At 38.3% G+C, this 22,917-nt stretch overlaps 2 protein-coding genes across 7 annotated transcripts in view; one reads left to right on the plus strand and one right to left on the minus strand.

Moving 5' to 3' along the window:
* MATR3 (matrin 3) overlaps positions 1 to 22,917 on the minus strand; it is a 1,017,354-nt gene that overhangs the window by 531,768 nt on the left and 462,669 nt on the right. The gene's annotated exons all lie outside the window — the stretch shown is intronic.
* FBXW11 (F-box and WD repeat domain containing 11) overlaps positions 1 to 22,917 on the plus strand; it is a 77,882-nt gene that overhangs the window by 30,129 nt on the left and 24,836 nt on the right. For all 6 annotated transcript variants that reach the window (XM_049829447.1, XM_049829449.1, XM_049829451.1 and 3 more), the window contains 4 exons: positions 10,292 to 10,354; positions 11,430 to 11,655; positions 21,412 to 21,598; positions 22,423 to 22,513. In XM_049829447.1, coding sequence (XP_049685404.1) covers positions 10,292 to 10,354; positions 11,430 to 11,655; positions 21,412 to 21,598; positions 22,423 to 22,513 — 567 coding nt within the window. The remainder of the gene's footprint in view (positions 1 to 10,291; positions 10,355 to 11,429; positions 11,656 to 21,411; positions 21,599 to 22,422; positions 22,514 to 22,917) is intronic.

Here is a 22,917-nt window from a genome sequence, read left to right on the forward strand (position 1 = left end):
CTCAGGGTGTCCACACAGCACAAACGCTTTTGGAAACAATACTCTGTTTGAACGACTTGGCTTGTAGGAGGTGCCTGCAAGCTGGTTCAGGGCACTGAAATGTGAGTGCTAATGTAGAAGCAGTGTGTTCTAGGGATGCATCAGTTAGCTCTAAAATGTCTTGGCTGCTTACGGAGTCCTTGAAGTCAGCTGCTGTTTGTGTGCTTGAATTCCTTGGTTAAAGTCGTTCTTATGGATGTACTAATTTGAGCAGTCAGCAGTGAAATGCAACTTTCCAAGTAGTTTGTTTTCCTTTTGCAAGTCCTATAAATGAATAGATGAGTTACTCTGAAGAGGTTTCTTTGCATCTGCTCTGGAAGGAAGAAAAGTTACTATAATCTTGAGCCAGTATTTTCTTTTCAGGTTTTCATTTGTGATGGTTTTTTTAATATGGGAAATAAAAGCTGAAGAGGCTCTTTACTAGGTATTGAGACAGTTTCTAAGTGGTACTTAATGTTTCCATTATTAAACCCCACCCCCGCTTGACATATCTAATCCTCCTTAACTGCCTGACAAAATATAGTTATGTAGGGTAGCTTTTGGTATACTTGTAGATGCAAATGGTCTGAACAAATATGTAGCACGGGACAAGCATCCACAATGCGGTGGATCTGAAAATGTGTTGCATTTAATTCAATAGTTTCAGCAAGTTCACTATAGAGGTAACATGATTTAAAGTTTCCCTTGAGTCTTAAATATACAGAGGAAAACGTGTTTTATTTCGTGATGGATTAAGATTAGAAGTGCAAATAGGTTCTACCTAAATAGGTTTATTTGGAAAATTAATTAGATGAACCATTAGCAATATTGTTAGTGCAAAAACAATAACAGTAATTGTAGCTGAGAACTTGAGGTAACTTCTCTTAATTAAAAAAATATAAATAAATAAAAAAGAAAACCAGTACCTTGCTCCTAGTGTCTGTGTACCTTTCTACAGCCAGTTTGTCATAGCCATGTTTCTGATGTAAACATTTTACTATTGAAAATATTATTTGTAGTTGGAAAGGATTTTTCTTTTTGTACTCTAGAGTTACGAAAGTTAATTCAGAAATGTTTTAGGAAAGTGATTGCAACCATTTGCAGTGATATCAATGATAAGCCTGATGACTGCTTTAATATACTATTTAAGTATTGAGATTTTTCTGCTCTGGGCAAGAATGTGGATTTCTAATGTACTGCACACATAGAATATCTGCCAAGAAAGGCTGAGCGACCGTATTGTTAAAGGCATGAACTGAGACAGCTGAAAAACAAGCAACACTTGTAAGCTGAAGGTATAATTAAACCTCCTATTAGGCTGGGAAAGGGCTGCAAAGTCCAACTGGTTAGAAAATAGAACCAGTTTTCATCTGAAGTAAAACACGATCAGTAAGCTTCAGGTGGAGCACTGCATTAAGGCTTGCTGGCAGCACCTTACTGCTGGATGCTTTTTCACAATGTAAGATGTTCTTATTATTCTTATTATTTTTATTCTTGTTATTATTTCTTCAAATTTTTTTCAACTACCAGCTTGAGCTGAGCAAGTAGGCACTGTGGCAAATGTTACAGCAAGGCTTAATGTAACCCCCAAACCTTGCCTAGCTGAATTTAAAACTGCATTTGGTTTTTTTTTTTTAGTAAGTTGATTCTGTATAAAACTGGTACTTTCTGTTTTGAGGTGCAGGTTTAGAGAAAGTGATTAAAAATATGTGTATATATTTGGGACTTAACATTTATATTCAGCAAAATAGTTTGCATGATGTGCAAGTTTTGCAAGGCTTCATGGTTCAGTACTCAGAATGGTGCAGGGATGAGTCATCAAATTGCTACAATTACACAATTCAGTACTCATTGTCCTTGTAAATACAACATATTAATATAGGATGGATACAGGCAGTTTTTGATTAATTACTCTTTACTCCAGACACTCAGAAAATTAAATGAGAGTCGGGGTGTCTTTGAAACAGTTACGCAAGGAGTATGTTAAGACATGATCCCGCAGTACCTGTTGAGGTAAGCCTGCCCCTAAGAAGTAATAAGCTATTACATATTTAAAAAAAAAAAAAACCAAACATGGAGAACTTGAATTGGCTGACAGATCAAAAGCATTCTCCCTGTCTCCCTGTTTTATTTTAGAAACTGTACCTCCTGCAGAAAACACTGGATATCTCTTGGGATTGTAATAATTGTATTTTTTTCTAGTGACATCTATTTGCTGACTGGAAATAGAAGGATGCTGGAAAATAGCTGTTAATTTGGATGGAAGTAGCACTCTGTTGTTGTTGTTTCTTATTACATCCTAAATTGTCTCCTAGTTTAATCAGTGAATTTTTTTTTATACTAACCTTTATGAGAATCTGTATTACACTGTTTCTGAAGTTTGAAAAGCTAGCAGGGTGATGTTGCAGTTACGGTACTTCATTGGCAGTTGTGCTTTGCAGGTTGGGGTGTGAATTAACAAATTAACTGCTCTGCTGGGCAGTTTTAGAATGCAGTTTGTGCATACAACTGCCTATTAAAAGGATGTGCCATTACCAACAGCTCTGTGGTGGAGTCAGAGCCTTTGCTTAGTGTTTCGTGGAATTGGATAGGAATAGTAATTCTGAACTGCTGATCATTTTTGTGTATAATTTAATTTTAAGAACAAGTTATGTAGTTTAGTCCTCTGCTGATCTGACTTTGGAGATTAACTTCATGTTAAACCAGACATATTGAATGTTAAGAGATATGCAGTTACGTATTTAGAGAAGATCAGCAAATTAATTTTGTAATGAGGTTAAGGTGAAGACTGATACTTTAGAAACAAAGTTAAAATAGTGGTACTAATTGCCAGTCATCAAAGCATTAGAGATTAAACAAGATAACCTGTTTACTACCTGCTTATATTAGTTTGAACCTGCAAAAAATAACTGTTCTGGAACATTTAGGTGAAGAGTGACTTGAGATTTTCTTTCTCTGATGAGAGACAGGAGCAGGTGACTTGGTTTGGGGGGATTTAATGCTCTCGACAAAACTTCCTAAAAAATAGGCCCTTGAGAGGTGTCAAACTGGGCATGTAAAAGGATTAGGTATCTTTTAAAAACATCACACCGACAACTTGTGGTCAAGCTACAGTGTTTGGTTTTCACAACTTGAAACACAAACTGGATAACTGTCTGCTGGTATTGAATTTACCCTATCTTCCTGTAAACCTTTTGCTGATTAGTCAGAGACCAAATAAAAATGGCGCCTTATTTTCAGTATGAGGATTTTTTTTCTAATTTTGCCTTCAGCTGTTGGATCTTGGTAGACTCTCTTAGTATTTAAAGTATATTTTTGTTTGAACTTCCAACAATAACTGCACTAAAATAAAACGTGGCAACTGGGAGGATAGCTAGCTAGGTAAGAAATGAAGCGTATTGAGCTTAATTTGTGCAGATCCCTAGTGCTGACATAAATTGTTTAATTTAAGCTGAAACAAGCAGTTGCTAATACAGATGTCAAATATAGACATGTCCATGGTCAGCAGTGTTAACTTTCAAGTCAGAATCATAGGATATCTCAAGTTGGAAGGGATCCATAAGGATCATGGAGTGCAACTTCCTGTTCCTCACAAGACTACCTAAAACTAAATCAAGTTTACCTTGATGTACCTTAGAGCTTTGTTTTCAAAGTGCTTTATACTGACTGTGGACAGTGGATTGAGCTTATCTACCATCAAATATTTTCAGAAACTCCTTATTTGGAAAACCATTTGGCTGTGGGCTCTATTTTCTGCTTTTCTCAAGGTTTGGTTGGTTGGTTGGGTTTTTCTGCATGACTTGATTATCTCACTAAATTTTTTTTTTAAAAAAGTGTATTTTATCTTGTTACATAAAACTGCCCATATCTTTTCATGCTTACTCCTTTGATATAGGAATCTTTTATGTCAGTCCTCTATATATAGCGTATGGCTATGCTTCTGAAGAAATTTTTTGAAGTGATGAATCTTCGCAGAGGTTACGATAAGCACACTCTGTCAGTGACCACCTATTTCTGATCTGGCATTTGGAAGCACTGTAGTATTTTTGCATTTCTTTGCAGGCTGGTATATACCGATTTTGAGGGCTGCGATAAGTAAGGGATTTGGTCCTTGCTGTGAGAAGAGTTGATTCACATCTTGTGCAGTTTGAATTAGTGGTTCTCCAACTTCGTTTAGTGTTTGTGCTAAAGTATATTTTTATTATGAGTCTCTCAGTAGTTATAAGAAGATGATCCCCTCCTATCCCTGATCAAGTGTCAAGATGTTGTTAATAAACAGTGTTTAACAGGTTCCTGGATTAGAAAATGGTGACCATTACATCCTAACCAGAGGCTTGCATTCATTTTGAAATGCTTTAAACCATTTGGGGTTTTCTGGCTATATTAAAAGCAGGAAGCCATGAGGGACACATGCTCATCGCTTTTAGATGGTAAAGATGGTTACCCAGCTTTCTTCCTTACTGATGTGGTCCAGTTGTCACATAGGATGGTGGATTCCTCTCCTCCTCTGGGTAAATGTGTAATTAATACCTTCAGCAATCATTGTGCTGGTAGAGCTGGTTTCAGAAGGCTACTTGAGTATTCAGAGCTTGAGCTTTATCTGCTGTATTTGACTTCAAGATATCCAAGTATGTATTAGTTATTTTTTTTTATTGTTTCTTCAACTTCTCTAAAGTCAGATGTAGACATGATTTGTTGAAGGAGGTCAGAGGCTGTTTAGCTGAACTGTTTTGATTAGGTTTGCTTATTTTGTAATTTTAACTGAAATTTCCTGGTGTCTTTTCTAGTGAGTGGGAATTTTGTCAAAAATTAGATTTTTAAAGTCTTAGCTTGGTCTTTAACTCAGATCAGAATTACTGGTGTAGTCTCAAGGGTAGTGGGAAATACAAGTTCTTGTTTTCTGTCACTTTCCCCTTCATTATAGCAAAAAATATAATAATTGAAGACTGCTATTCTTTTTTTTTGTTTTCTTTTTTTTCCAAGGTAACACAGCTATTGTCTAGTTTTGTCCATCCATCCTTTGTATCCCGTGAATCCATTCTTTGGTAGGGAAAAGCTTCTCACGAAAGAAACTTAGCGATGTTGTCTGCCTTGCTAGGTACTACTGCTGCTGCTTGTGTGTCTTGTCCCAGTTCCCAGGATGACTGCTATCACTTCTATAATTGCTGTCTCGATACTGGAACTAAAACTGGGTTAAAGAACAAAGCTGCACCATGCTGTTTCTCTTCAGAGTTAATTAAGTGACTAAAGGCATTCCCAAGTCCTGAAGCATGGTGCAAACCCAAGCATTACCTGCCTATAGCTAACAGAAATCTGGTTAGCCTGTACCAGTTTGATAGATTTCTGCAAGAAAAGATGCAGCTTTTTTTCATATATATCATGAGTGAGATGAGCCTTGCAGGCTGAGTGCCATTCATCTACAGAAAGACTTCAGTGCTTTTGCACCTAATGTCATAGAACCATACTTACGTGGAACTGTTATGCTTGAGATGCCAGTTTTAGTTGCTACCAGGTATCTAAGGATCTTAATTGAAACTGATTTATGAAGTTTTATAATACCTATAAAATTTTTGCCTTTGGGGATCATTCACGGTTGTTTTTATTTTGGAAGTTTTCATAATCTGCAAAGGAAATGAGCTTTATCTAATTATCCTTGTCAGTACCTCTTTCTCTCCAAGTAACTTTTGAACCTGTTTGCCATGTTCATCTGCATCTCATAGAAAACCTGAAGACTTGCGGTATTGTGAAGCAGAAAGACTAAAGAAAGCTTGAAGTTACTGCAGAACTAGGCGAGGAATACGGGATGCAAATCTCCAGGAAACAAGCTTTTAAAATTCTACAGCTTGTAGAGCAATTTGTAAATTTTATTGCCACTGCTGGTTTTAGTGTTAGTGAAAATAAAGACAGAGGCTTTTCTCAGTGTAACTTTATTCGACTGGGTTATAACAAATATAAGGCAATGGAAAACAGCTATGCTTAGACCCATTGTTATCACTGCGCTGTTGCTGCCATTCCCAGTAGGGGATGGAGAGTGCTTATTCCAGGCTGACTAATTAAGGAATGACAGCTGGTTGGAAATAATCATTCTACTTTTGTAAGAGCTGTGAGCAACTTAACAAGAATTTCTGGAAAAAATGAACTTATAAACAGGATTAATTGACAATATTTAGAAGCTATGCTTCCACCGTGAGAATCTGCTAGGCTCTTGTGGTTGTGGGGGTAAAAAAATCAAGCCTGTTCTTCCACAGTCTGCAAGTCAGTCGTATTGCAGGGGCTCATGGCCTTGCCAGAGTAACTGGAATTGAGAGTTCATTGTTTGCACCAGCTTTTGATGCTGTTCAGCAGCAGAGCTGCAGGGAAATGGAGTGAAGTCCATGATAATGTCAGTTTAAAGCTACTTGGGAAACCTGTGGAGGTGGCCGGCATGGTAGCTTTATGTAGAGGGTGGGTGGGGCGAACAACAAGATACAGGTTGAGAGAAGGGAACAGCATGAGGAAGGGAAGAGTTGAACTTGTAGATGCCTATCTGTCGTCTTGCACAAGAGCTGGAGGCCTTCCTGAGCAAGGACTAGTGACAACAGCTGTTAGGAATTTTGAAATTCTTCTTTTGCCAAGTGCTGTGGATGTACAGGACAGATTAGAGTTTTCTAATTGCTTCTTCCAGACAACAGGACAGGATCCACCCAGTTATCTTTTAGTCTTCAGTTAGTAGGCTTAAGTGCTTTAGAGACACATTAGAGTCTGAGTTTAGGATGTATGTGATCTGCAGAATGACCCCCAAAATCATGTGTTTTAGACTGAAGTAGAGTGAATTTATTAGGAAGAGAAGATATAATAGGGAAAACAAGCTGTGCATTTGGGAGCAGAAAGGGAAAGAATGAAGGATTAAAACCCTCTAAAATATAGTAGAGAAAACATGAAGTGAGTTTAGGATGGGAAAAGAGAGAAAACGCAGTAAATTCTGTAGCAACAGATACCGTTAAATTAACACACCTGCCTGCTTCCCAGTTAAATACATAAAATACAGCGCTAAATTTCCAGCCTAAAAATCAATCCATGTAGTCTGCCCTTCCATTCATGGCCCAGATTTTGAGAGGACGTGGAAATATCTCTCAGCAGCAGTACTGCCTGTGCCAGGTCACCCATTTGTGGACCTAAGACACTGTCCTCTTAGCTCAGACTGTGCTCTGATGCTCTTCAGAAGGAGGGACAAGTGGAGAGGGGCAGGAGGAACGCAATCCTCGTGCTTCTCCCTTGTATCAGTGGACATGCCAAGGATGTAGCATCTCCCTAAAGCCTGCTACCCAGTTTTTTTTTTACCTAGGCAGCTACAGAGGCACAGTAGAATTGAGTAGGTGCACACCAAAGACAAAAACTTGCTCTCCGATCAACAGCCTAGTAGTGTGGAAGTCGGATTGGTTTGGTAAAGTTTGTGTTCTTGCGCACTTTGCATTGCAGGGCTGTTCTGCTATGGCTTTATTATATGGTCCTAGGATGAAAAGATGTAACATTTAGAAGATGCTTCTTAGCCTACATCCCAAGGAAAGTTAGCAATGATCTCTGAGATGTTTCCCAGTAAAGGAACAGAAGAAAGCAATGGCAAAGTCTCGCTGTGACCTACAGAAGGAAAGCTAGGTTGGGGCTAAGTTGATATAACGTGGGATTTCTGCTGAATATGCCGACCCAAGGTATTTGATTTCTCAGTGAGAGTTCCTGTTCCTTGCTCTTAGCTCATAGGATCGATGCATATATTTAGCCTTCAACTGCAAAAGAGATGAGATATTCCTTACTCATTTAAGGACATATTAATTGAAAACATTATTACAACATATAATGACTGTAATGTGTATTTCTACACATTCAAATTTTAAATAAAAGAAACCAAACAACCCCTCCCACCCCCCCTGCATAATTCCCTGGAGTCATGTTTACTTTCCAGAATAGTTTAACTGGTGTGGGCCAGTTGGGTACCAGTAAGTCTACGGCTGATATGTGCTCCCTCTTGTGGCACTGTGCGGTGGGAGAGCATGGTTTGTGAATCGGTCGCATGTCAGTGAAAGTGCTGATTATGAACAGTGTGTAGTTATGAATAACTGGAATGCCTCTCAAGAGACTATAATTTTGAAAATGTGGAAAGTGTAGTTTATTTTTCCAGTGTTACTGTTTTGTGTATGTCCAGAAACACTAAAATATATGTATCTGTGGAGTAATGCAAAACCTTTACTGCCTTTGTCCATTTTTGGATTCCCCACTAGCCATCTCCTGGGCTTGTGTTTGTCATTGTCATGTGTGTCATAACTAGATAGACTTGAGTTTGACCATCACCTAGTGGACATAGTTTTTATAATGTAATCTTTCATCCATATGATGCATGTTTTTTTTCATACCTAACTGCAAGGCAGAAAAGGGTTCAAGGTAAACTTTCGACAAAGCAGTATAGTCAGGCAGTGGAGGAAGGCTTGCCTATAGGGGCAATACTGTTAATATTTCAAGTTTTCTGGTTTTGGTGCATGTTGTGGTTTAACCCCAGCCAGCAACTAAGCATCATGCAGCTGCTCACTCACCCCCCCCCCCCCCCCCCCCCCCCCGCCCCCCGTGGGATGGGGGAGAGAATCGGGGTGTGTGTGTGTGTGTGTGTGTGTGTAAAACTGCGTTGAGATAAGAACAGTTTAATGGGACAGAAAGGAAGAAAATAAAAATTATAAATATAATAAAATGACAAGAATAATAATAAAAGGATTGGAGTATACAAGTGATGCGCAATGCAATTGCTCACCACTCGCTCACCGATGCCCAGTTAGTTCCTGAGCAGCGATCCCCTCCCAGGCCCACTCCCCCAGTTTATATACTGGGCATGGTGTCACAGGGTATGGAATATCCCCTTGGCCAGTTTGGCTCAGCTGCCCTGGCTGTGTCCCCTCCCAACTTCTTGTGCCCCTCCAGCCTTCTTGCTGGCTGGCCATGAGAAGCTGAAAAATCCTTGACTTGGTACAAACACTACTTAGCAGCAACTGAAAACATCAGCGTGTTATCAACATTCTTCTCATACTGAACCCAGAACGCTGTACTGGATACTAGGAAGACAATTAACTCTGTCCCAGCTGAAACCAGAATGGGTGTGGTACATGCCTTATGCAAGAAAGAGAAGGAGATGAAGCAGTGAATGCTTTTGAGGTGGAATTGTGTTTTGAATGAGGGTGGATGTAGTTGTTAAGGGGTTAATCCATAGTCTGTGATGACAAGAGTAAAGGAATTGTGTGACTTATTCCATCATGTGTTTTACTTGAGCGTGTTGTTCCTCTTCGTGCTGAGACAGCTGATAGAGGGGAGGAAGGCTAAAATAGAGACAATGTTTTAAGACATTCAGTTTTGCATGGTAGCCCTCTGCCAGGTCGCTGGTGTCTCCTGGGCATGAATGGTGAGGAGGCCAGGGTTGGTGGGAAGCTAAATGAGCAGTAATTGCCTAGGTGTGGGGTACCAATGAGTAGGTAGAAATAGATGGTAATTATGGTAGGGACAGCAAAAGGGAGCAGATAATTATAAAACAAAAAGGGAAGAAATGAGTGAAAGACTTTGAAACACTGAGGTAAGCTCCAAAAGAAACATTTGCAACTGAATGTTTATAGAAATTCTTACATCTCTCATTCTTGAACAAAAGGGAAGAAAACAGTAGGGAGGAGCGGTTATGATGTGGGGAGAGCACTGTAATTAAGTCAGGGTGAAGAAAGATGGTGACAGTGAATTACAGAGGTGTTCTGCAGAGAACAGTCCCTCCTCCTGGTGGTAAGCTAGAGCTGGGGGGGGGGGGGGGGGAGCGAGAAATCATATTCTGTTGCATATAAGTAGTGTATAGTGATTTTTTTTTTTTTTTTTTTTTCCCCTCTTTTCCCCCAACTTAGATGTATGCAATTTAACTTTGGCAGAAAGTGCTAGTTGATTACTTTGACAGGTTTAATTACTTTGGCTTGAGTAGGATGAAAGTGAATTTATTTCCCAGTGAGAAAAGCGTTGAAAGGCTGCATGAAAACCTGTCAAAGGAAATTGAAGAGGGGTTGGGGAGTTATCTTTACAGTAAATGGAATTGATAAACATGTCAGTTAAAAGGGGAATTTATTTATAATACCCAGGTTTTGTGGCCAGAAATCTTTGATAATTCTGTTCACTGGGAAAATGAATTTTATCTGTTAAATTGATTTACTTCTTCATAATGCTTGTAGAGCAAGGAACTGCCATAGAATAAAAAAATTGAAGTAATAATTCTTTTTTTTCCTAGAACACATCAGTAATGGAGGATCAGAATGAAGATGAGTCTCCAAAGAAAAATACCCTGTGGCAGGTAGGACTAACATTTGTGTACAAAGAGCTGGCATGATTTTATATATTCTTGCTTTTGAGAAGCCAAATCTTGCATCTTTGCATCCTTGCATGTAGTTGACTGTATCATCCTAAAATTAGCTCAGCCTTCAAGTGAAGAGTGACGCCAATGAATAATGCTTGAGAAGTTACTAGATCTTCTCAGATTTTGTAGTTTGTGCTGACCTTGAAAGGACAATTCTGTGCCAAAGGATACTTGGGAGTACAGTTCAGTCTTTCTGAGCATGTGACTGTCATTTAGAAAGAAAAATTCAATACTTTCACATGGCAAGGAGTTTCAACCAATTTGCTTTGAAGAAGTTTGGGAATATTTCAGAGAGCTGACAGTTGTTCCCCAGCAGCCCTCTTGGTCTCCTGAAGGGCTCAGAAGAGCCTGGCATTAATCTTCGGTTCTGTTTACTAATTAGCAGTAAGTCCTGTGGTGTTCTTTGTGTACCATCCTTATTTGTAGCTAAAGCTCCCAGGATTTTAATGATGTTTTTATGTGGATGTCCCAAACATTGACATGAGCTGTTTTTCAAAAGCAGAACAAGCCCTTGACATCGTGTAATTCTCAGTTTTCATTTATGGACAAGCAGCTCAACACTGACATGAGGGTCTTGAATTTTTGTGTTAATTAGAGTATTAATACCCAACTTTGGTATGTCTCTTAAATGTGTATTATTTCAACTGCTGGAACCTGTGTAAATCATTTGTGGAGGCAGACTGCAATATGCAGCAGAAACCACTGGTTTAATCTGGCAAGTTTGTTCTAAAAAGAGCTAAGTTCCTTGCTGTTTAAATGGTAAGAGTTGTAAGGGAATTAAAGTCTTTCAGTGTAAGAAGTGACTTGTAATTATGTGCAAAGTCCTTTCATTGAGCTTTATCTATGAAAGATGAAATATATATGACGTAACTCATAGCTTTAAGAATGTGTTTTAAAATTTAGTTTTGTTCATTATTTCTTTGCATCTTCTCATGTTCTTCCTTGAGAGTATTCTTAGAAAGCTGTTCCTATTGTTTATATTTAAATACTGATATTCCTTTTCTAAAAACAGATAAGTAATGGAACTTCATCTGTGATTGTCTCAAGAAAAAGACCATCAGAAGGAAACTACGAAAAGGAAAAAGACTTGTGTATTAAATATTTTGACCAGTGGTCTGAATCAGATCAAGTTGAATTTGTGGAACACCTTATTTCACGAATGTGTCACTATCAGCATGGACATATTAACTCTTACTTGAAGCCCATGTTACAACGGGACTTCATCACTGCGTTACCAGGTAAACTAATACCTATTTTACAAGAGGTACATTTATAAATACTTTTTTTTTTGTTTAGTACTTCAGGTATATGCAAACTTTTCAGAACATCCTCCAGATTTAGATGGTCTCTTATAAATAAAGTGATGCTTCCTAGTCAAAAGAAGGGCAGGAGGGCAGCTGTGAAGTCATTCACTTCTGTGATTAATTGAATTGGCCACTGGATGCCAGTGTTGTTCCATGTAAAAGTAGTTTGAGTAGCATATCCTGAAGAATAGTTTGTGTTAAAATTGGAACGGAGTTGTTGCAAAAGTTGTATCTCTGCAAGCTCAGGTCTAAATTCCTTTTTCGTATGAACCCCATAGGTATAGAAAGGACTATAGAGGTGTTTTCATTTGTGAAGTCTTCATTACATTTTAGTTTTGTTCTAAGTTTCCTAAATCTTAAATAAAAAGCTGCCTGCTTAGATGAGTGAATCTGCTTTGCCTGGTCTTGTTACTGACTCAACAGCAAAAGCACTTGTGGATTTTTATTGCATAGTCCAGTCATGATTCCTTCCTTCAGTTGCTCAGAACATCTTCTGTCACCGATCAGTGCAAACCTGTATCAATAGTTGGAATATGAAATCTGTTCTTACACTTGCTATATGCCTTTCTTCAAAAAAAATATGGAGCAGTAATAACTAGGTATGTAGAATCTCTAGCTTTCAGTCTCCTGGGAATTTGCATATATTTTCCCATGAATTTCTGGAAGGAATTGTATCTGTGGATTTTTTGCTGCTGGGGAGAATGAATAATTTGATTCTTCGAAAGGTAAATGTGTGGACATCTAGAGTGGGGAAATAAGCATGAAATAAGTGGTCAAAATGTCCTCTTTGCCACTGGCAGGATAATAGCACAGATTCACACCTGCAGTGAGTCTGTGGATCTTATCCCAAGAATGCCAAGACACAACAGTGAACACTGAGGGTGGATGAGGAGGTGATGCAAATCGTGAAAGGAATTGGAAACTGGTAATTTCTTGAGCACAGGGACCACTGAAGTAAAGTTCCTTTAAAGGTTGATAGTATTACAAGCACTGAAGGTTTTTAGCCGTTGGTGTGCTTAGGTGGTCTTGTGTGCATGGGCTTTCCTGGTATCTGGGACAGAATGCTGCTTGGATGTTAGGGGGTTTCTGTTCTCTGTAGTGCTGTATTTTCACAAAACCTGGAGGAATTCAACTTCTGGAGGTGATGGGGGGATTTTGGCTCATCTGTCAAGCATGGTTGAAATGAACTTCTCAGTAGTTGGAGGGGAATGAAGAACATAGGATAGGACACAGGAGTGATACGGAATTTCATATGTGCTCTATTTTCTTAAAAAACAGGCTTAAATGTAGAAGAGGGCTATGGAAGGGAGGGAGCATCCTTTCCCCCCACATCTCAGTTTCACAGAAGTTACTTTATAGAAGACTTAGCTTGTCTGGTGATACACATAAAAATGTGCTCCTCATTTTGAGTGGAGAGCTGTCTCCTTCAGGTAGTATGGATGTTTCTTCCAGCTTGTTTTCAAAATATTAAATGTTGACTTCTCTAGGGAGTGTCTGGGATTAACTAAAAAATAAAGTGAAATAGACAGTCATGGTGATTATGTGCAAGTGTGAGTTTCAATTATAGTTTTATTTTGTTTGCTTTTCTACCTCAGGGCTGATATGGAGTTAGACAGTTCTTTCATATTATGTATTTATTCCTAAGAAATTTTTGGGAGCTGCATAAGCTGACACTTACTTACACCACATTTGTATACATAAATATATATTTACGTTTACAACTTCTGTTGTTTTTTAAAGAAGTAAATACTGGGAACTGTTCCCACACTCAGCCTTTCTTGAAGGTAATGTGGTATGTGAAGAACAGCTGTATAAATTTACCCAAGAGCTTAACCTGAGCTGATTGAAATCAATCCTGTGTTGGGCTAACATCCCATCAAAAGATAACAATAAAGTACTACCTTTTAAAAGGTAGTTTCACTTGTCTTAAAGAAGTAAAATTCCTTTGTTTTAAAGGGCAATTGGTTTTGCTTTTGCTACTGTCCCTGCTGATTTTACACCTATGAGAATGCAGGAAAAAATGAAAAAGTTTGTGGTATCTGGCTTCCCTTCACTTTAGTGGAAAAAAGTCGTAATTCTGGTGTGCTTTTCTGTAACTGGTGGCAGAATGTTTAAGTCTGCAGGGTCTATTCTTACAAGTTGGGCTGTGGTTGGGCTCTTTACTGCTAATCACCATCATGGAGTATGGTTAATACTGTATCAGCTATAGCAAGTTCCATTGATCAGAGTGTCTCAGAAGCCTATACTCATTGTTTTTTGACATCTGTCAATGGTATTTCCTCTGGCATGTCAAAAACAACTCTGAAAAGACAGTGCTGTATAATGGACAGCATAATTGCAGGAATAACTTATGTCACCTCTGTGCTTTTGATTCTCTTAATTATCTTTTAAGATGTTAATATTGCTCACGTGGTCTCATCCAAATTGTGCCCTTTCCTTAAACGACTTACAACTTTGACCCTTGAGCACTACCATGTCACCCTTGATTAGGAGAGAAAGTCCCTTTCATATCTGTTTTGTGTGTTAAAACTCTAAGAGAACCATACGCTGTGTCAGGCAAGTAAAACCCTGCCAGGCTTCTTTTGAAATTTGTTTCTAAAATAATAAAAGCCTGCACGGTTGCATGATCTAAGTGACTGTTTCATATCTAATGTTAGTCAGTTTTATGGAGTTGACATCCCGCATTTGGGTTTCATTTTCATACAAAATGATATTTACACATTGAGCTTTGAAATCCCTGTGGATTTTAATTGTTTTAATTTATTATTGAAATTCAACCACACCTTCATCTGGTATCTATAATCAACAACAGCTGTAATTTTTCACCATTTTCTATAAAACTGCAAAAGCTCTTGTTGAGGTGTAAGGGTTGGGAGTAATGTTTTTCTTTGAAAAGTGTACCAATAAATGCTAGATGCATTTTGCTGAAGAAAATTGATAGGGTTTAGTAAATATTCACTGTCTTCTAAGGTAAAATAGGTATATGCAGCTATTTCAGGCCTTAGTGTCTCTTAAACTTAGTCCTGCATGTTGTCTGAAATAATTATAGTGGGCCTGTGTAAGTATCTGTGCTTTGGACCTGTTCCTACATGTTAATTAGGGTAAATATTTTACTTGATGTCTTTTTTAATGTGAACAATTTATATCTGTGCACTTTGGCAAGCAGTAAAAATCTTAAGAATAGTCTTGGTGACAAAGCAAAGCATTTGTGTGTTCGTGCTCAGTATGCAGCTTTCAAGCCTTGGTGTATGCATAGAAGATGAGATTTGTCGTATTTTAACATCAGAAAACACTTGAGTTTCTGACTTCTTAAAAATCTGTTTTAAACTGTGGCCAGTGTTATACAGAATTGTGAAAATTTGGCATCTTAATAAAGGGCTTCTGCCTAGTAATTCACAGTTGATCCCTAAAACTCATTGAAATACTGGCTTCATAATGAACAGGCTGTATGTGTTAAAAGTGTACAGTCCCAGACTGATATGCGTACTTGTGTATGTTATCACTGTTGTGGAGATGTGGTGGCTGATTGCAGTTAGCTTTTATTGAAAACCTTGGTTTAGTTCAATTAAACATTAATGAGTATTTGGTACTAGAATTACACCACAAGCAAGAGTCTGAAAAGGCCTTGGATTAGTGAAGTGAATAAAAACAAGCTGAGCACTTGTCACTCGGTTTTTTGTCTCTCCAAACGCTTGGTGTGATAGTTCCATAAAACATCCTTCTGCAGATAGCAGTCAAGCCTAATCTTCTTGAGAACATTCCTAACCTGTAGAAAACAAAAGTCATCTTAGGAAGAAAGATTTTCCTTGTACTTTATTTGGAGAGTTACTCTTCTTAGGAACTGTGTTCTAGCCCTGTATCTAAATGCTTGGTATGTATGTTAGAGTGAAATGATTTTTTTCAAAACTGGATTTTTAGAAGGACCTGGGTCTTAGCCTGATACTTGTGAGTTCTGCACATGCCACAGAAAGGCACCAAACACATTCTAATACCCAGTCCCACGTGCACTCTGGAGCATAGTCTCTGTCGCACCGTTCCCCGAAGGAGAGGAGAGGCTTTGGTTTGGGATGCTGCGGCCAGCTCTCCTGTGGCACGGTGAGGTTTGTACCTCTGTCTGAGGAAACAGCACTAATGACTCCTGGTGCCTCGGCAGCAGTTTGCCAGCTCTTCACCTCTGCTTCAAATCATCCTGTCGACAGCTAGAAATGGCAACATTGGTCTCTCCAAGAAAGGCTTAGTTTTTGGATTAATTGTTGGTGGTACCTTGGTCATTCAGGTTGCATTTCTAGACTTGAAGCATCAGAAGTGGCTTTGGATCCAGATTTTCGCAACTGTTTCTCAGAGGATTGTTACCGCTCTTTTAAAGGCAGTTGTGTGAAAGACTGAACAATTGCAAAATGTTTCTGCGTTGTTGTGTATCATTGTTCTTGATCAGTTCTGTGCAACTGCGTTTAATCTGGAGAACTATCTTTTTGAAAAATAGTATTTCACAAGGAAAAGAAAACGAAAAGCAGTTGAACCTAAGTTGATGAATACACACATTGTATTACTCAGACATCGTATTCATTTCTAAATAGGAAATCATAAACCCATGGACTTCAACAATCCTATGTTTGCCTTGTGCTAAAAGTTGTTAGGATAGAAAGCAAGCCCTGGTGTCGGCTGTCTACCATCACGACTGTGATCCAAATCTTTTTTTTTTTTTTTTATGGTCTCAAAATTGTGATCTAAATCAAATTCTTCTGAAACTACTTAAATGGTATGTACGTTCTTACTCGCACAAAGTGTTTAAAATACAACGTGGATTTCTAATGACAGAATATGCTGCATGCTGCATATGAAACTCCTAAAGTGTTTGTGCTTGATTCAAAACTACTTGCCTGCTATTGAAAACCAAGTGATGCAGTAGTCCAAACTGTGAAAGGCATTTCAAGGTCCATCCTCAAGCTTACCTGTTCAGTATGTTCTGAAAGATGATACAGGCATGTTAGAATAGGGGGGAAAACCCCAAACCACCAGCAACAACAAAACACAGAACTGTGTACTTGTTGAATTCAAAGGATGCTTTGCAGTGTAGCCTTTTAATTCAGTAGGTTATTTACAGCTCCTTGGAGTTCTCATCTCTCGGGGGAGGATAATGATTTAGTTTGTTGCCAGGAGATGGCAGTAACAGATAAAGTTTAAAAATACTATTTTGTGCACGAATATCATTTGAACATCTTCTATTTGTCTGTCACTTTCTCTCTTGGGAATTGTTCCTTTCACATCTGACATGTTCATGATCTTTACATTTCAAAAATTGCTCAAAACTGTAAGCAAGCTGTTAGCAGTATATTCAAGTGCCTACGTGGCTACTTTGTCCCATAACCTTTCTTTAAGTACGTGGTTGAAATAAGTGCAGAGTTACAGTTTGCTTAGTGCTCTTTGACTAAAAGCATTTTAAGTTTCCCTCATCTAAGAAGGTTAGTACGCATGTGATGATTGTTTTACCAAATTATGCTAGTTAGGCAAAATCATACTTCTCGACTTTGGAATGAGAAAAGCATCCAGTAGATGGGTACCTGTTCAGTATGGATCCCATCATTCCATCTTTACTAGAGATAAAGAGTGGATTTTTGACCAAAATGTGCCTAAGGAAAGCTGTTCCTTTGGTTGTACAGACAGTTTATTAGATGAACTTTGCATCATTCATTTGCTCATTCACCTGCAATCTTTGAGGTGCATGAGTAAAGAATTTTACACCTTAAAAGTGCAGCCATTGAAAGATTTGCTGGTCATGAGTGTATCTTGTGCTACCGGCTTTTTTGGAACCCAGGCATAGCTGGAGTGTGTTTTTCTTCTAACAGATTGGAATTAAGGTCATTTGAAAAGGTTAGTTTGTGTGCCTCTGGTCTTCTGCCATGCCACCCCTGATTAAAAAATGCCTTTCACATGGAAGGGACAGGACAGCTTCCTTGTACCTCTGGGAAAGCTGGAAGCTGATAGTTGGTGCACTTGTCATTCTGCCCATTTTGCAGAAATACTGTTGGCATCAGGGTGTTTTCCTCCCTTTTTAATAATTTCTGGGTCTGCTGGTTTAACTGTAACCTACTTTGGTGTTTACTCCTAGTTTCTTCTAACTTCTTCCAAACTTTGCAGTCATTCATTTTTATATTTAATTAGTAACCTTGAAACATAGTAGCTTGATAATGATTGAACTGAATTATCAATTCTGTTATTTCTTAGCACTGTAGTCTCTTTTATTACCTAATGATTTGACTGAATATCCCCACATGAGGTAAATACTAATACACCTTTAGCCCTGCACGACAGTACCCATGCTGGGAGAATAGTGAACACGCTAACTTAGTACTGTGGAGAGGGAGGGGAGGGTGATCTAAGCTCAGATGTTGTATAATGGCTGTTGGAAGAAAAATCATGCAGTGAAAAGGGAGTCTTAAACACCTTTTATACAGGAACCTCAGTGTAGTTCTCTACTAATACAGAGTTTACAATTACGGTGGTTAATTGCCATATCCTCTGCACTGTTTGCTTTGGCAACTGCAATGCTTTTTTTAGAAAATTCTTCCTCTTCATCTTCAAAATGTTATGTGCTCTGTGCTGGGAAAATACATAGGGGACAGTGTTGTGCGATTACAGCACTATAGATGTACTAGACAGTCACTTGCTCGGCATAAACTGATCTTATGTTGTTGAAAACAACTATTTTGTACTGAAGTCTAAAATAACTGTTAGATCTGTTCCTGTTAAAACATGGTGTGTGTGCCCTGTTCATACCTGTAACCTTCAAAATCAGAGAAATGCTTACTTAGCAGACCTGTTTGTTTTCTTTATTTTTATCTAGTGGTGTCCTCCACTTTGCACAATGAATTAGTTTGTCTCCTTGATAACCAAGGATTCATGATTTTAAACTAACTCTTGAAAATGACCTTGCAATGATTACATTTTCCAGAAAAACCTTGAACTGTTTCAAATCACATAGCATCACAGTAAGATAAATATATCCTAAGTAAACAGTGTTTAGAATCTCAAAGTTGTTATTTACTAGAAAGATTGGGATGTGGCAGACTGGAAGACCACTTTTACAATGTATTGAAATGCCTTGGTATCTTCTTCAAACTGCTTATGTAGGAGATGGTGCAGCTTAAAGCTGCTCTGAGACATGGTATTGTTAGGAGAGAATTTGCTGGTTTGGAAGTGTTTAGACTTGAGACCCACCAGTTATTTGGACCTTGTTATGTTTCAGTTACTTGAATCTGTTGTTATGGCTTGTATTGAAAAATTTGTGTAAACACAGTTTACATTGTAGGAGCTTTCACCACTCTTTAAAGCCTTTTTATAGTTCTCTAAATTACATAGAAGAAACGAACAAATGCTCTTCAGCTACATGTATTGGTTTCTCCTTCCTATTGCTGTTCATTTTTACGAAGGCCATGCCAAATTTAGTGTGCAGTGGAGGACTACATGAACATACTTCTTTAATTCCTTAAAAAATTAACAGTAGTTCCTTTGATTTTTCAGGACTATTTGAAGCCTAAACTAAGTTGTCCTGAGATAAAGTGGAAAATTAAAAAAATTGTCATCTCCTAGTTTGAAAGATTTTTTTCATGCTGGGCCAACTGGCATACATTACTCATAAAAATGAAGTTATTCTAGATCTCTGATTTAGTGGAGTTTTTGGGAAAGGAAAATTGCAGGTCCTTTGAAATAAGTAACAGACTTACCAGTGATTTTTGTGGGACCAATGACACTGTAGTTGGAATATGAACAAGAAAAGTTTGATTGCTGTTTTAAATTTAGTGCAAGTATATTATCTAAGTGGTTTCTATGTATGTACCTTTACTCAACTACAATCACATTTTTAAATCTAACACCCTCAGCAGGAGACAAGATCTAGGCAAAGACTGTAAGCAAATGCATGCAGCGTTCCACCTGTTTTATGTCTTGATAGATCTGTGGTGGCAGCTTACTGTATTCATCATCTTTATTGATGTGCTTATTCCTTCTATCAGCTTCAGCTTAAGTACCTAGTGCTTTTGGATAAGTATTAACTGATATTTATGAAATAATATATTGCAGCACATTGCCTTACATAGACCTGGATCAATGGGCAGGACCCCAATTCTGGTATATTTGAACTTCTACTGGCATGTTGAATGCATTTAGTATGCAAATCTAACCCTACCATGATATAAAAGGATCACAGGGTTTAATAAGCTGCTTCTGGTAGCTAGGGTCTTTATGATGAAAGTCAGTGTTTCCGCAGTCCACTAACAACTATTGCTTATTGACCAACATACCTTAATGCTGCAGGTGAAATTAGAGCATGAGAGTTGCCCAGGTAGTTGTTATTTCTAGGATGTCTAAGTACTGCCATGTCTAAGTACTCATTTGGAGTAACGTTGTTTTACTTGGGAGTTCTCTTGTGGTACCTTGCTGAACTCATTCTTTGACCCAGAAAAGCTAGCGTTGTCAAATCATCAGTATGCAAACTCGCACATCGCTCCATTGCATGGAAGGTAGTGTGCCCTGAGGGTGGGAGAGCAGCAGATGCAGGAAAGATGCTAAGATAGTATCTGTTCATATGGCTGTTGTAAATACATTGGGAAGTCTCTGTGAAGCTACACTAAATGTACTTTGCACTGAAATTTATGGTGCAGAAGCTGAGCTGTCCCCTGTCATTGAGTTACTTGACTCCTGCTGTTCCTGATGTTTCTTAGCTGATTCTCATACTAGAAACAATTGCATCCATTGGCCCAAAAGTAAGTGCTGTATTGACTGTTACAGTCTGATTGACTCAGCTTGAAGTTGTTTCAAAAAACTTGTCCCTCTTGAATTTTTCTCTAGCTGAAGAGAAGCCTCAAAACCCCCAGAGTCTGGTATAAGTAATTCAGTAATAATTTCTCTAAGTATGGAATCTAGTGACAGTAAACCATGAATCGGGATAACTGCCTTGGATGTTAAAGCACCATTTGCAATTAATGAATTGCTGTCAAACTCCATTGATTTTCCCTTCTTACACCAGGCTGCAGGGCATGGTGTCTCTGGCATATGCTCTACCACCAGAGTCCTGAACAAAATTCAGGCTTGGCATCTGCAGGTTATAGAAAAAGCTTAAATACAAAGGATGTCCTTGCATGTGATGCTAGAAATTTTTTGCAGAACCTTTGCTCACGCTTGTACTCGATATGTCTGCATTTGTTCCTGTGGAGTCCTGTCTTCTGCTGAGTTGAACTATCATTATATGTAAGGGAGTAGTAAAAGAATCAATACTTTAATTTCGCATTACTGCTGCTTAGTGAAGCATCTGCTTGAAGATGATGATCTTTTTGGACCATGTAGCCCAATGCATTACATGCTTAAAATGTCCAGGATTCTGTGCTCAGGAGAAGCAAAATGCTTTCTGCTGCTTGCATACTATGCTGAATTTTGGTTTGCGCTCATTCTCACTCTGTGGAATTGGGACAGTCCAGTAGTCAGACTGTACTAGAAAAGGAGTAAAGTGTTAGAGATGTTTTGGTGTACCTGTTTGGGTTAATTTGTAACTGGTGCTTCTGCGTATGATAATTCAATTATCACATTGCTCCAGTGCCTTAAAGCTGTATTGGCTTTCTCCAAATGTATTGCAAAACTTGTTTAGTAGTTTACTGTGAAGTGATTGACGTTTTGATTGCCTTTATTTCTTTATAGAGCAAGGCTTAGATCACATAGCAGAAAACATCCTTTCCTATCTTGATGCCAGATCGCTCTGTGCAGCAGAGCTGGTATGTAAGGAATGGCAGAGAGTCATCTCTGAGGGAATGCTATGGAAAAAATTGATTGAAAGAATGGTACGCACAGATCCACTATGGAAGGGACTGTCAGAAAGAAGGGGTTGGTAAGTACCTTGACCATAACTAAATTCACCTTTTGCAGTCTTGTCCTTTACAAATTTCCCTAATCATGAGCTCTGCCAAAAAATAAGTTTATAGTAAATTGGTATCACTGAGATCCTTCTCTGCTATGGACTAGTAGTGGTGTCTACAGTGAAAGATGACAGCTCCCGTTTCTACTTTGGCTTTTTCCCCTGTCCTTTTGTGCACCAGTGTCTTTCAACACTCGCTTTCTTATGGTAACTCTGTTTGCAGTTTGCAATTTCTTTTTTGCAGGGAGAACAATTGGAATCGGCTCACAAAAACTAGCAACAACATGTTTTGCAGGGCTTTTTCTCAAGCAAAGTATTTCCAATAATATTTTTTTGCTTAAAATGTAAAATAGCTGATTGGGCTGCAGAAGCCTCTCTCAAAGAGAAACCATTTATATTTGTGGAATTGAAGTTTTTCTATACTTTACGAGAATCTGAAGAGATGAGGTGTTCTGCTGTAGAAACCTGTTTTTTCTGTGCTCTCTAGTGGTGTGCCTAAGAAAATGCAAGGCATATTGTAAAAAGCAAGAGGACTACACCCTGCTGACTAAAAGCTTTATGAAGCAGTGCAGCCTAATTTGGAAAACCACAAGGAAACACCTGTTATCTTTTTAGTCTTGGACATTTTAAATACAGCTGTCATTGTAAAGTCACAAGAGATGTAACACCAATGCTAAAAATTCTTACAAGTATTCTGTGAGAATATGTCAAAGTTTTGTTCTGTGCAGATTTTGAATTCCTTTAAAGTCTGGATTCTTTGTGGTACATTGAAAAGTATGTTTCTGTTTTTTTTCTAGGGATCAGTACCTGTTTAAAAACAGACCAACAGATGGCCCCCCAAATTCATTTTACAGGTCCTTATACCCAAAGATAATACAGGATATAGAGGTATGTTTTCTGATATATAATATCTGGAGGAGAAATAATATTGCATATTGTTAGTGTTACAAAGGTGGTACATGGTGGAACAATGGAGCGTATCATATGTATCTGTATCACTACTACTTTGTGCGCCTTGGCTTTTCACACTGTGTAAAAAAACACCCTCGGCAGCTTACTGCCACAGTATGTGCATTAACCTTAAGTGTTAACACCACCCTTTCTGCACTTAAAGATTTTTTGGAACTCTTCTGGGACTGTGGATTTTAATAAAATCAGTGTTCTAGGACACGCGCTACTCCATGACAATTCCACATATTGCTGAATGTTCTAATAGATTGGTTACACTCACTTAGAAGGTGATCTGAGGGTTAATGCCTTAAACACCAATCATTTAAAATGTTGCTCATTTA

This window comes from Accipiter gentilis, chromosome 26 (assembly GCF_929443795.1).
Source record: "Accipiter gentilis chromosome 26, bAccGen1.1, whole genome shotgun sequence".
Taxonomy (NCBI): domain Eukaryota; kingdom Metazoa; phylum Chordata; class Aves; order Accipitriformes; family Accipitridae; genus Astur; species Astur gentilis.